Source organism: Rhinatrema bivittatum, chromosome 5, assembly GCF_901001135.1.
Source record: "Rhinatrema bivittatum chromosome 5, aRhiBiv1.1, whole genome shotgun sequence".
In the NCBI taxonomy this organism is placed as follows: Eukaryota; Metazoa; Chordata; class Amphibia; order Gymnophiona; family Rhinatrematidae; genus Rhinatrema; species Rhinatrema bivittatum.
In genome coordinates this window covers 19,390,307-19,405,307 of record NC_042619.1, presented here as the reverse complement: position 1 = coordinate 19,405,307, position 15,001 = coordinate 19,390,307, and the positions used below count along the sequence as shown (strand labels likewise).

Sequence of the window (15,001 nt, the reverse complement as noted above, 5' to 3'; positions counted from 1 at the left end):
ACCATCTCATGGAGACTGAGAATATTGGCGGGCTGATACTGGGGCAGAACTATATCTCCATGACTTCAGCTTCTTACTCCTCTGCCAGCAGATGGAGAAGAAAGAGTAAGATCAGATTACAAAGAGATCTCAAAACCTTTAAGAAAAGTTTAAAAACATGGCTTTTTAAGCAAGCATTTTATAAAGAGACTGGAGACTAGAGAATAGAAAATATACAGGAAAAGGCAGAAGAGCACCAGCGCACAGCACTATTCTAAGAATGTGCATTATAATAGTCTATGAACTCTATATCACAACAAACGTAATTGTAAACACTATGAATATGAATTTTACCCGTGAACAGTACCTTACAGGTATACCTGGTCATGACCTACTTCACTAAACAATTGATTGTCTTTAACGATTTATTGTAACTGAACCTTTTGTGGCACCTGTTAGAATGTACTATAGTACGCATCCACCTACATTAATTTATGTGCTTGCATGTAAACCTTTGCGATGGTATAAAAAAGATTTTAAATAAAATAAATAACCCACTAGTGGGGGATTGGCCTGCCTGCATGCAGAGGAAATGCAGATATTGCAATGCATTACTACTGGCACGAGCATATCAATGGTATCACTGTTAGACTGCTCTAGCTATGTTGCATATTAAAGTGTAGCATTAAATCTTAAAAATGGAAAACAGAGTTCCATTTGACTCCAGACTTATTTCATACTTGCTTTCCACAACTCGTATGATTACAGCCTGTGTTCAGAGCAGTTCTCCCTTTAAAGAAGGATTTGTACAGAGCAGCCCATATATAACCTATTATCATTATGGAAGCAATGTACCTTTTTGGCAGAGTCGTCCAAGGAATTTTTCACAGCGGATCCATCCCACTTGTCAATTTTCACAGGTTTATCATCAATTTTCCACTGTTAATGCAAACAAGAAAGTAAAGTGGTAGATTCTTCAGGCCGGTACTCCTCACAGACCTTTATTTCTTCAAAAACCTACATTCACCCACCACCGTCTTCTTCTTCCCACCCAACGATCAGCAGCGGTGAGAACTACTGATGGGGGGAGGGGGCGAGTATCTGAAGGCTGAGGAATGCGAATGCTGAAGCAGTGGTGGTGGGGGGGGGGGGAGGATGCTATGGGGGGGGGGGCAGGGTGAAATGTGTGGGCTGGGACTGTTGGGAAAGTTCGGGGAAATAAAAAATGTGATTCATTACTAGACTACAATGGAGGGACTGCACGGGCCGGGGGCGGAGAAGATCAAAGCTCTCAATTCCCCTAGAGGGGGAGAGCTGGGGCTGTGGCTGAGCATCCAGGGCTGTGCTGAACTGCTAAAATCAAAGGTACAGCTTCTTGGTACAGAACAATGGGCAAATACTTTATTTCTGAGTAAATACAAATTACAGAAAAAGCTAAAGTTATAACATTACAAGCTGTATAGTTGAACTGAAAGAAAGAGTACCCAGCACTATCAGATACACTGATTTCAAGTACCCTCAGCGAGCTGGAAAAAGATACACCTATAGTACAAATTATGAACATCTAAAAAGGCCCAATTGTAACCCGTTACGATTTTGTCTTCCATGCAGCCTCATTAACCAACTCTGATGCCTCCAGCGAGGTCTGTTCCAGATGACCCAAGCCATCTCCTCACTGCTGGCCTGACTTTGCCTGTGGTACAGCCTCCTAGCATCCAGGAGTCCTCAGCAAGCTTAGCCACCTGCCTTGCCAAGCTCCTCCTCCCTGTCTGCACCACACCCAGACTCCAGCCCTCCATGACCTTGCATCACCAGTATACACTGGTGCCTTCTCAAGGAGTCACTCTTGGCTCTCTGACCTGGCCACTGTTTACTGGCCTTATGCCCTACAAGCTTGCTAGCTCCTTGCCTTGTGGCCTACAGACCTTCTTGATCCTTGTCTTGCCATCTATGGGCCTTCCTAAATCTAGTATCTTGATCTGTGACCTATACTATGCCTTACCTTGTGGCCTCCAGGCCTCTCGCCTTGTTGCCTTCAGACTTATATGTTCTCTGTTACCCTAGTCTGCCTTAAATCCTGCCCTAATCTGCCTGGTTAGTCTTGTCCTGGTCTGTGTTTATTGTGCCCTGCCCAGTCCTTGTATTCTTGCCTAGCCCTTGTCTGTACCTGTTTCCTGTCATTGCCTTGCCTCAGTCAGTCAGTGTCTTGTCTAGTTTCAGGTCCTGGCCAGTATTTAACCATGCCTGCACTCTGTGTCCATGTCTTGCTCCAGCCTCACCATGATGTACTGCTGCTGTAGAGACCAATTGCCCCCAGCACCCAAGGGCTCAACCTGAGGGAAGGGGGGCTGGCAAGACCGGCCCTAGTTCTGCTTAGCATCCAGCCTTGCAGTCCTGTACCACTCCTCGTACAATGTACCCCCCCCCCCCCACTTCAGAGATCTTGACACCTAACAAGAATAAAGAACCCTACCCCTCTCAGAATCCCCATGCTCCCCTCCTACATGTCCTGAAAAATCTGGTGATGATGGGAAGGGCCTCTCTCCCTAAATGATACCACTTCCTTAGGCCATGTACTGCTTTGGTAGCCTCAGCATTACATCATTAGGCTGCATTCCCCTTCCTCATGGCTGCCATTGCTCTTCCCCTGCTTTGTATCCTATGCTTGGTGTACAGCTGCTCACCATGAAGGCAAGGAGGTATTAGCAGGTATGGCGAGAACCCCCCCCCCCCCCCAAAAAAAAACAAAACACATTCCACAATCTCCTGGTGGGACCTCCCCTCCACTTCAACCTCATATTGGGGAAGGGGGTCCCACAAACCCTAGAGCCAGTTGTTTTGAGAGATGTTTTTAGTTTGTGTGTTTCATTTTTGGGGGGTATTTATAATGTGTTTTTCATTTATTGTATATTGCCTGGAGTTCTCCGAGATGGGGGAGATTTATCAGCTTTAGTAATAAATAAAGACACACAAAGCAATCTCTTAAGTCGTCTTTTCCTTTGAAACACAGGCTTAAAAAATGGCAACTTTCATACCAGTACCTCTCTCATTTAGACACAAACTTGATTTCATAATATCAAAGAGATGTCAGTGTATTTGATTAAATATTTTATTGAAAATTTCTGTCCTTTAAAAAAGGAATATTTAAACATCATTTAATTGCTTCATTGACAAAACTCTCTCCAAGCAATGTACAACATTAATAAAACAATCACAATAATCCATTTGCATACAAGATAAAATAGACAACAGCTTAAATCCCCATTTCCTCACACAAGTTAATAGCCAGGAACAGTTGTCATTAGCCATGCTTTCAACTGTTTCCGAAAACTCAATAGATCCTCAAACATGAGGAAGGGCATTCCAACGACTAGGAGTACCCGAACAAGAAGGATCTATTTTGCAGCTACAGATAGCAAAAAGCTTTAGCTGCAGGAATCTGCAATAGATATTTATTTGCAGAACATACATTCCTGCCTGCTTTATGCCATTTTAATCTTCCATTCAAATGTGGAAGGCATAGACTGACAACAGGCATTTAAATTGACATGGTTCAGTCACAGACAACCTGCAGATGGCTCCTTGAGGGCTATCTGTGACAATACGCGCAGCAGTATTTTGTATTAGCTGCAACCTGCGGGTCAATTTCAAGGGCAGCCCTAAATAGAGTGTATTACAATAGTCGATTTCAAAATTGGCAAATCCAGAAATGGCTTAATCTACCTAAGCATTTTGATCTTGCATTAGATGTTCCGAACAGATATAATGTTTTTCCATACTTAGGCTAGAGTCCGAAACAATTCCCAAAGACCTCACTTCGTTTTTCGGAAGCATCTCTATCCCACTCAAACTTAATGGTCTTAATACATCACCAGCTGCCAAATGCAATGTGTCTGTTTTTGCTGTATTTAAAACCAATCTTCTTGTCTGAAGCCAATCTGCCACTGATTTTTATATACTGACTTAGTTTCATGTAGCCTTCATCAGGCTCCTTCCCCAAAGGCGCCAAAACTTCTACATCTGCATATATGTACGGGGAGAAACCAGCTTCCCGCACTAAGCTACCCACTTGTGTCATAAAAATATTAAACAAGATTAGTGAAAGTGAGGATCCTTGAGGAACCCCTTATTTAGTACTAAACCAGTCAAGAGGGCTTTTCCTGAAAAATAACCGTTTCCTATCACTCAAAAAAAAACAACTTTCCAGCCATTTTAATACTGCAAACCAATGAGCCCCAAATTGTGATATCGTTGTAACAATAACTGATGATCTACCAAATCAAATGCACTGGAAAGATCTAGTAATATCAGCAAAGCACCTTCTCCCTTATCTAGAAGTGGAAGGGTATAATCCACCAAGGATGACAAAGATTCTATACTACTACCTTTTTTTTTTCTAAAACCCACCTGAGCTCGGTCAAAGGCCTCAGAGTTCTAAAAAGTGTCACATGCTTGGGTATCACTTTCTCTACTATCTTGGCAATTGGATATTGGATGACGATTACTACAAGATCTAGGATCAAGTCTATCATTCTTCAATTGGGGCAAAACCCTCTTCCAAGCTAAGAGCACCAACCCCTTATCCAAGGAACAACCAACCATAGCTTGCAAACATCTCAAAACATCAGCTGAACATCCTCAAATTAACCACGAAGGTCAGGTAACTAATGGAAAATGTGAAAATATAAGAACATAAGAAATTGCCATGCTGGGTCAGACCAAGGGTCCATCAAGCCCAGCATCCTGTTTCCAACAGAGGCCAAACCAGGCCACAAGAACCTGGCAAGTACCCAAACACTAAGAAGATCCCATGCTACTGATGCAATTAATAGCAGTGGCTATTCCCTAAGTAAACTTATCTAAATTTGTGTCCTACATTTTCTTTTTCCTCCTCTGTTTCCCTAGAACCCTTCCACTCACTACTCCATCTCTCCTATGAATATTCTCTAACATTTCTCTGGTGCGATTATTTCCATTTATGCTATGTCCTTTTATGCCTAACTCTACATGCTCTCTCATCATATAGCTGATGTGTAGATTGGATTCTACTATCACCCTTTTCCCACTTTTGCTATTTGCCAAAATGTAACTTTTTGACAAAAATGTAACTTGTTACCTGTTAACCATCTTTAATATGCGTTTCTCGAATGTGTTTTGTGTATTAAGTTGTTTATACTGTAAACCGGAGTGAAGGCTGCCTGCTATACTTTAGTATAAAAAAAGAATCTAAATAAAAAAATAAATAATGGACTTCTCCTCCAAGAACTTATCCAAGGTTTTTTTGAACCCAGCTACACTAACTGCATTAACCACATCCTCTGGCAACAAATTCCAGGGCTTTATTTTTCGTTGAGTGAAAAAGAATTTTCTACGATTAGTCTTAAATGTGCTACTTGCTAACTTCATGGAGTGCCCCCTAGTCCTTCTATTATTCGAAAGTGTAAATAACTGAGTCACATCAACTCGTTCAAGACCTCTCATGATCTTAAAGACCTCTATCATATCCCCCTTCAGCTGTCTTCTCCAAGCTGCACAGCCCTAACCTCTTCAGCCTTTCCTCATAGGGGAGCTGTTCCATCCCCTTTATCATTTTGGTTGCCCTTCTCTATTGCAACTATATCTTTTTTGAGATGCGATGAGGGTTTAATCTCACTCAAAAGCTGCTTCAAGTCCACTGAAGAGAGACACAAACTAATCTAAATCATTTGTATCTTCATCTAAAAGGCAAACCTAACCCCCTCCCTACTCCACTCTTGAATATCCTCACCCTGCATGCTATTATGCAGAAGATGTATTGGCATTATTTTTTCAAGATAAAATACATTTAGGACATCAATTTGACGCAACTTAAGAATTTTTATAATAGAGATAATATTTCAAGACAAGACTGCACTTATTGCTTTTTTTTGTGCTTACCTACAGCACATAGTTATATTTCACAATTATCAAACTAGGACATTAAAAATTAGTTTATGCTTGAAAAGTTCTTTTCTTGGTTTTTATTATTTTTAAGTTTCATTTTGTTATTAGTGTAAAATGCATTTTTTTGTCATTCTGGTAATCGACAAGAGAGCTGAACTATTTTAAAATAACTTTGCATCAGAACCTTCTCTCTGCTTGTGGTGTATAGCACTACATTTTATTGTTATACACAAGGGACAGTTCAACTTTCTGAGCTGGTAAAACTGAAGTCTCTCAATCAAAGTGAAGAAAAAAAAAAAAAAAAAGTTACAAACCAAACCAGTGCAGGACCAAAACACAAAGTCTGAAAGGAGAGAAGGGTGTGGCTATTCAGAACAGGAAAGATGTCAGAGATAAAAGCACAGAAGAGATAGGACTGGGGAGAAGGAGCTCAAAATAGAGTTAGCAGAGAAGAAGGGGGAAATGGCACTGATAGCAGCTCCTGGGATCAGAGGAGCAGAGCAAAGGGGGGGAGCAGAAAGTGAAGTCAGGGGGCTAAAAAGAAGGGAGAAGTATTTTGGAGAACAGAGCAAGTGAAGATGATGGCATAGAGGATAAACCATCCAAGGGTTTACAGGACGACGGGCAAACATGAGAAAATATAAGGAGATGAAGCATCAATGACTTCCAAGAATACATTCAAAGGAAGGTTTAGGAGGAGATCTTCCTTCTGAGCTTTTCTTATTCAATAATTGAGGAGAACAGATGCTGAAGTTCCTGTAGCCCTGCTTTTGCATACTAAAAGATCTGAAACAGTAACAGCTGCTTCTACAAGGAGGAGGGTGTGAATGCAAGCAGGCAAGGCAGTGATGCGGGAAAAAAGGCATTTTAGATTTCCCCATAGAAAGATCAAGAAAATTATTTCCAAACACTGACTTTACACCACTGCGGCTCCTAAATCATCCAGCGTGCACAATAATTCACACTGTAAAAATGAAGTGGTATTGCATAATGTGTTCCTTTAGGCACCGTGTCTTCCTTGCTCAGTGCTGAAGCCAAATACAATTTTTGCTGATTAAAATACCGCAGTACCAGACTTGCTAAGGAAAATTAAGCTATTCTCTACACATTACCATCACACCACCATTAATTAAAGGGACAAGGTCTTGTCATAAATGGGAAGCAGAGACTTTAAAAATCACTAAACAGTTAACTATGATGCAGCAGAAGCAAAGACAAATAACAGGATGCAACAGGATTGGCCTACCCGAGTCAGGACCCGCTGGCCTGTTTTAGAGGCTCAGTTGCTTGCCCTTCCTGGTGCACCATAATGAAGACCCAAAACGTTTTCATTAACATTTGTAAAAACAGTCAAAAGGTTAAAAGAAACACAAGGTGTAACTAAATAGAAAAGATGAGAAAAATAACTCTACAGCAATGACTGACGAAATAAGCACTTTATATCTACTAATAAAATAAAGTATAAGTAGGATCAGTAGAGAGATGTAAAATAAAATGTGATGAAGAACGTGGCGATGACAATATACCTGGAGAATTTTGCAGAACATAGGCAAGGAATGAGCAGAGTCTCTCACAAATCTGATATATAATCCCAGGAGAACTCAAGACGACTTATTGGGAATATTTGTATCCAAGTTTCAAAAATCAACAGAGCCCTGTAGTGCAAAGGCCACAGGACAATACATTCACTTGGTACATGATGGCAAAACAATCCATCAGTTGCTCCATGCAGGTTATCCCCAAGCAGAAAAATTAAGTTCCATATTGCATATATCTAAGATCGGGGTGGAAAAACCACCAGCCTGCCTGAGAATGGGCACCTGGCACTGGCTTAGAGCAAGGAGAAGCCACCACAGCCAGTGCCCCCTAAATGAAGGCAGCCGCAGAGCTACTGCAGGCCCAGGACTGAAAGGGCTCCCCAGGCAACGCCCATACAGGAATTCCTGCACATGCTTAGTAGACCAAAAAAAGATCTAAGAGCTTAGAGAGAAGGGAGGAGTAGCCTAGTGGTTAAAGCAGAGAGCTATGAACCAGGGAAGTCAGGGTTCAAGTTTGACTACCACTCCTTGTGACCTTGGATAAGTCACTTCTCTCTCCACTGCCTCAGGTACAAGCTTACAGGCCAATGCAGTAATCTAGCACCACTTATCACCCAAATCAATGTTTTAAACTCTCAATGTAGTACGCTAATGCTATACAAAGGCATTAGGAGTTTAAAAAATTGCATTGAGTGTAAGATCTGTGTCAGCACAGGTCAAAAGCACATTTTAACTCAGAAAAGTGGGGTGGGGTGTGGTGTGGTGGGGGCCCATCAGTGCCACTGCCACATAGCCAGATAAGGTTTATAATTATCCAGGGAAATGGCAGTGAAGTGGAAAACACTTGTTTAAATTTTAGGTGCTGGCACAGCAAGGCTGGAAGCTTAACTCCCATTTTCTGACCCAGACTTAAGTTTCCAGTGCTGGACAGTGTGCATTTGGTCGGCACAGCTCTCTTACAGGCCGATACAGAATGGTGCACTCAGCTGAGCGCGCCGTTTAGCCCCCGTGTTTTACACACGCTATTATTACCCCTTATATGGAAAACACGCTGCCAATCCCCCCCGAAACTAATAGCGCACATCACATGCAAATGCATGTTGATGAGCCTATTAGTTATCCCCGCGGGATACTGAAAGTAACGCCTGCCTTCACTGACAACACTGGGAAAGTGTACAGAAAAATAGAAAAAACTGCTTTTCTGTACACCTCTGATTTAATATCATGGTGATATTAAGTCGGAGGTCCTAAAAATTAAAAAGCTGTCTGCCGGCCCACCAGTTGGAAAACGGACGCTCGATTTTGCCGGCGTCCGTTTTCTGAACCCGTGGCTGTTAGCGGGTTCAACAACCGACGACGGTAAAGTTAAGCGTCTGTTGTTGGACTCGCTGACAGCTGCCGCTAATAAGGAGGCGCTAGGGGTGCGCTAGTGTCCCTAGCGCCTCCCTATTACCACGGGCCCTCATTTAAATAGAGAATGGCGTGCCCAGGAGAGGTGCCTGGGTGCGTGTCGGGAGAGCGGGCGCTTGCCTCGGAGCGCCAGCTCTCCCGCAGGTTTTTCTGAATCGGCCTGTTAATCGGGGAGTAACACTTCATGTCCTCACGTGCATGGGATTTCCATGCGAGGGTGCTAACCAGTATTCCCAGTCTTACCTGCACATTTTCTGCAGGTAAAAGGCCTTACTCCATCAGCAGTGAGAATTACGCACACAAAACAAGTGCAGAACTACAAGTAAAACTTTATCGGGCCAACACATCTTTCAGCATCAACCTGACAGACTGTGAGTCCTCTGGGGACAAAGAAGTACTTAGAGTATGAGAATGTAATCTGCTTTGAAGTGACTGAAAGGCAGAATATAAATCAAATCAAATAAATTAAAAAACAAAACCACAAAAAAAAAAAAAAAAAAAAAAAAAGCAGGTGACATAACATAATTCATGCCATCCTGGGTCAGACCAAGGGTCCATCAAGCCCAGCATCCTGTGTCCAAAATTGGCCAATCCAAGTCACAAGTACCCAGTAAGTACCCAAACATTAAATAGATCTCAAGCTACTAATTCCTTATTGATTAATAGAGGTATATGGATTTTTCCTCTAGGAACTTATCCAAACCTTTTTTAAACCCAGTTACACCAACTGCTGTAACTGCCTCCTCTGGCAATGAATTCCAGAGCTTAACTATGAGCTGAGTGAAAAAAAGAATTCTCTTTGATTTGTTTTAAAATGTGCTACTTGCTAACTTCATGGAGGGCCCCCTAGTCCTCCTATTAGCAGAGAGTAAATAACCAGTTCACATTAACTTATTCAAGTCCTTTCATGATTTTGTAGACCTCTATCTTTATCCCTCCTCAGCCATCTCTTCTCCAAACTGAACAGCCCTAACTTCCTTAGCCTTTCCTCATAGGGGAATCATTCCATACCCTTTTTTTTGGTTGCCCTACTCTGCACTTTCTCCAGTGCAACTATATCTTTTTTTTGAGATGTGACGTCACCTGCATTTCATGGCTAATTCAGCCCTGCTTGTCAATGGAGAGACTGTACACATTTCTAAAAGGTGAACATACAGTAACTGCTTGGAGCCTTGGTGAACCGTTACTTTACATAAGTTTGAAATTTGTCTCAGAGCATATAGCTCTGTCTGCATGTAACGGGCAATTCTGCTGCCTGTTAAAGTTAAACAGCTAAAAAAAAAAAGGAGCAATACCAATACCTGTCCTTGAAGGCAGGCCATTTTGTTTAATTTGTCAATGGTAGTATTTTCCGCAAAGTTCAGCACAGAAGTAATGGTTTTTGATAAGTATTTAGATCATACGATTACATAGTAGTCTTGCATTGTCCTACATCTTTCAAAGAAAAATTCAATGGTTGACAGTGTCACCAGTGATTTGGCATTTCTCAAAGCTATCTTTGAAAAATCGGGCAAGACTCAGCAACTGTCCTATACATGACATGCTCGACAGAAAGCTGCTTGTTCAAGGATGAACTGTTTTTCCAAAATGGAGAGAGAGCAGATTCAGGATGCGAAGAGGATAAAATCTATAGTGGTGGCAAAGCAAATAGTCTTGTGAAGATTAACAGAGGCCCTAGAAAGAAATGCAAGCAGAACAAGTTAAGAAAAGCTTCAGTTCAAAAGCTACCAGAGCTCTGCAGTAAAGTTCCAAGGTGTGGCAAGGTCAAACTTCCATACCTATCACAATGAAGATGAGAGGGCCTTTAAAAAAGCCAGAACTTCAAGTAGATGGCCATCAGCCAGAGCAGGATCTGGGGAGAGGAGAAACTGTTCCTGTCCGAAAACTCAAAATCACCATAGTTTTGTGCACACTAGTGGACATAAGGCAAGCCAAAGATAACAGCCAGCCTAAAAAAAAGCCTGTGCCACTGCCAAATAGGGGAGTAGCAGCCTAGGGGTTAGAGCAGTGAACTACAAACCAGAGTTCAAATCCCACTGTCGCTCCTTGTGGCCTTGGGCAAGTCACTTTACCCTCCTTTGCCTCAGGTACAAACTCAGATTAAAAACCCTCTGGGGAAGGGAAATACCTACAGTACTTGAATGTAATCCACCTTGAAGTGCCAAAAAGCAGAATATGAATAATAAATAGGAAGAGAGAGAGATCAGACTGTTTACCTCGAGGCAGGAAGCCTAAATTACTGGAACTTATGGTAATAGCAGAGCTGCTGAAGCTCACCTTTTGTAGTTGGGCTAAGCCTAGACCCAGGGCTTCCCAAACCTGGTCCTGGGGACTCCACAGTCAGCCAGGTTTCAGGATATCCACACTATTTAAAGATGATTAACCTGCACGTTTCAAGATTTTCACAGCATATTACAAGTGTTACAGATATAAAATATATAACAATAAAAAAGGTTTTAACAATAAAGATACAGAACATGGAGAAAAGGAAAAACAAACATCACAAATCGATGAAGATAAAGCAATCTGTACTTGGACCGGTGCTGTTCAATATATATATAAATGATCTGGAAAGGAATACGACGAGTGAGGTTATCAAATTTGCGGATGATACAAAATTATTCAGAGTAGTTAAATCACAAGCAGACTGTGATACATTACAGGAGGACCTTGCAAGACTGGAAGATTGGGCATCCAAATGGCAGATGAAATTTAATGTGGACAAGTGCAAAGTGTTGCATATAGGGAAAAATAACCATTGCTGTAGTTACACGATGTTAGGTTCCATATTAGGAGCTACCACCCAGGAAAAAGATCTAGGCATCTTAGTGGATAATACTTTAAAATCGTCGGCTCAGTGTGCTGCAGCAGTCAAAAAAGCAAACAGAATGTTGGGAATTATTAGAAAGGGAATGGTGAATAAAACGGAAAATGTCATAATGCCTCTGTATCGCTCCATGGTGAGACCGCACCTTGAATACTGTGTACAATTCTGGTCGCCGCATCTCAAAAAAGATATAGTTGCGATGGAGAAGGTACAGAGAAGGGCAACCAAAATGATAAAGGGGATGGAACAGCTTCCCTATGAGGAAAGGCTGAAGAGGTTAGGGCTTTTCAGCTTGGAGAAGAGACGGCTGAGGGGGGATATGATAGAGGTCTTTAAGATCATGAGAGGTCTTGAACGAGTAGATGTGACTTATTTACACTTTCGAATAATAGAAGGACTAGGGGGCATTCCATGAAGTTAGCAAGTAGCACATTTAAGACTAATCGGAGAAAATTATTTTTCACTCAATGCACAATAAAGCTCTGGAATTTGTTGCCAGAGGAGGTGGTTAGTGTAGCTGGGTTCAAAAAAGGTTTGGATAAGTTCTTGGAGGAGAAGTCCATTAATGGCTATTAATCAATTTTACTTAGGGAATAGCCACTGCTATTAATTGCATCAGTAGCATGGGTTCTTCTTAGTGTTTGGGTAATTGCCAGGTTCTTGTGGCCTGGTTTGGCCTCTGTTGGAAACAGGATGCTGGGCTTGATGGACCCTTGGTCTGACCCAGCATGGCAATTTCTTATGTTCTTAATCCCTGAGTCTTTGAAGGCAAGCATGAATATGCTTGAGAAATCTGCATACCATGGAGACTTAGTATATTCAAATTTATCTCATGCATACTCACTGTGGAGAACCTGAAAACTTGACCGGCTGTGGGGTCCCCAGCACAGGTTTGAGAAGCCCTGGTCTAGACTGAACAAAAGGTGCTCCACTTGACTGGGGCCCTGAAGCCAGGACTTTGCCTGGATAACACTTCCAGAATGGGCAGAGATGTCACAGAACCGTATTTGATAGGAATTTGTTCCATCGGTTGCCTTATCTGCATCATCCAGCACATGACCCTTAAGGGGAGTATGCTAAATCCAGACCAACTCCAGTTCATGGTTTCATCTCACCCTGACCACTCCAAGGAACCCAACTGGCCAGTTGACCACACCATTCATCATGATTCTTGTGCACCATATGTTTGTAAATTGCCTCCATTGCCTCAGGTACAAAAAAAAAAAACTTAGATTGTAAGCCCTCTGGGGATAGAAAAATACCTACAGTACCTGAATGTAAACCGGTGTGATATCTCAATTGAGATCAAATGTCGGTATATAAAAATACTAAAAAATAAAATAAATAATGTTTTGAGGACTAGATTTGAAAAAGTACAAGACTAGATGATCTCTTAGGTTCCTTCCGGCCCCATGTTTCTACAAATCTACAGCTACACTTGTTCCAAAGGTTCATGAGAAATCCAGTTTGTACATACCCTTTTATAAGGGCCAGCCACATCCTGGTGTAATGAGTGTTTGATGAGAAATAATGGTTCCCTTCTCACTATTAAGGTAAATAATCCAGAAATATGATCAAATGAAACTAAACAGCATGGTATAGTACTCTTAGCAAAGTTTTCAATACAAAAAAGAATGGCAAGCTATGCAGAATAAAATATATACACATTCTACACAAATATTTGAAGGGATTACATTTTTTCCTTTCTTGTGATATTGAAAACTATTTGTCTTCTAGGTAACCACAATGCATTCTTCTATTGAGAATATGCACATATGGGACTGCCCCCTAAGGCAAATATGTAAACCATGCATCAAGGTCATGCTCAGATCATAGTTATTCTGGCATATATGTGCGGTTTATGTAATGGATTGATTACCTAGTATTTTATCTTATTGCAGTGATGAGCTGTAGCTTTATCTTTTGGTTGAGCGTGTAAAAGATGTCCAGCTCATTTACAGCCTTTTATTCTGCCAATGCATGTTTCCAATTTTAAATCCGATTAAGAAGACAGCCTTCTTATCCAATCTAATTCTGCAGCACTACTCTATTCGGGACTATGCAGTTAATCTTCGAGTTTACACTACCTCTAATTCAGCTCTAATACTGCTAGCAAACCCTTCACATTTGATTATTGTAGCTTTCGCTTGTCGATTACTGAATGTTCTCTGTTCTAAATTGATAGATATTTATTATACTCCTCGTGACGACAGGTGCAGACGGAATTTAAAGTTAAAGCCGCCTGAAAGTCTTAAGTGAGAAGATGAAGAAAGCAAATCGAGGATTGCAAATATCACTTCAGCAGCTCTAAAAGTGTTGGTTACCTTCCTTTCCGGACTGTAAACAGGTCTGCAAACTCGAGGACTCGTAAATTGTTTTGTCCATAATATGGGGGCGAATGACCAGAGATTTCCTTTTGAACGAGAATTTACTGTAGCACATTAACGAAGCATCTGGTGGCTTGCAAACGTCTTTGATGCACTTGCACAACGTAAGACAGTTTTCGCAATACAGAAATGCAATGCTCATCCCGGTCTCATATTCCAGCCTGCAAAAGTCTCTCGCCCCCACCCCCCCCCCCCCCCCGAATCATCTTGCCACCAAAACAGCCAACCTAAAAACCTCTAAACACACACCAAACGTTTTACAACCGCTAGGGAAAGACATAATCGCTGCAGGAAGCACATGCACCCAAGCAGATTTCTCTGCCAGCTGTCAGCAATCGCCAGGTGAACCCCAGGGGGGGGGGGGGGGGGGGGGAGGCGCAGCGCCTCAATCACGGGCTAAGGACAGCGCCGTCTACAAAACTTACTCTGCCTCGCGCCGAACCCTTCATGGTGCAGGTCAAGCAATAGAAAGAGATTCCTTTCCTGTCCGAGTGACCCCCCTCCCCCCCTTTAAATGCTGCCGTTGCTCCTAAAAAAAAAAAGTTGCCTTCCTGAAGTGCCTGTCCGGTGCTTCCAGGCTGAGGAGAAGAGCCGTTTCTACCGCCCGCGGGACTTCCACCCCCCGAAATAAGGACACTGCGCTATAGCGAAGCGAGACACTCTCCAAGCGCCGTAAACAGGAAGGAGGCGGGCGGTGGCTCTAGGAGGCGGTGAAGGGGGGGTGGGGGAGGAGAGGATGGGAACCGCGGCCGCCCTCATGCTAGCAGCCGAGCGAGACAAACCGGCCCTTACTTTCTCCAGCAGCCCATTCTTTCCGCCTCTCGTCGCCATCTTTCTGTGTAAAAAAAAAAAACAAAAAAAACCCACCCCAGTTTCTCGACTTGTTCGCCGCTGATTGGTTCCAGGGGATGACGTTCCTGCGGACCGGGTTGGGTTAC

General features: G+C 42.3%; 1 protein-coding gene across 2 annotated transcripts in view; it reads right to left on the bottom strand.

Moving 5' to 3' along the window:
* The window catches only part of SPCS2 (signal peptidase complex subunit 2), a 41,680-nt gene extending 26,693 nt beyond the window's left edge, over positions 1 to 14,987 (bottom strand). Inside the window, exons 1-2 of one of the 2 annotated variants that reach the window (XM_029602095.1) lie at positions 14,856 to 14,987; positions 835 to 918 (exon numbers count right to left, since the gene is read on the bottom strand). In XM_029602095.1, coding sequence (XP_029457955.1) covers positions 835 to 918; positions 14,856 to 14,894 — 123 coding nt within the window. In that variant the 5' untranslated portion in view covers positions 14,895 to 14,987. Of the gene's footprint in view, positions 1 to 834; positions 919 to 14,488; positions 14,692 to 14,855 lie in introns of those variants that run through there. The other variant, XM_029602096.1, reaches the window with a different exon arrangement.
* Between the last annotated feature and the right edge of the window lie 14 nt (positions 14,988 to 15,001).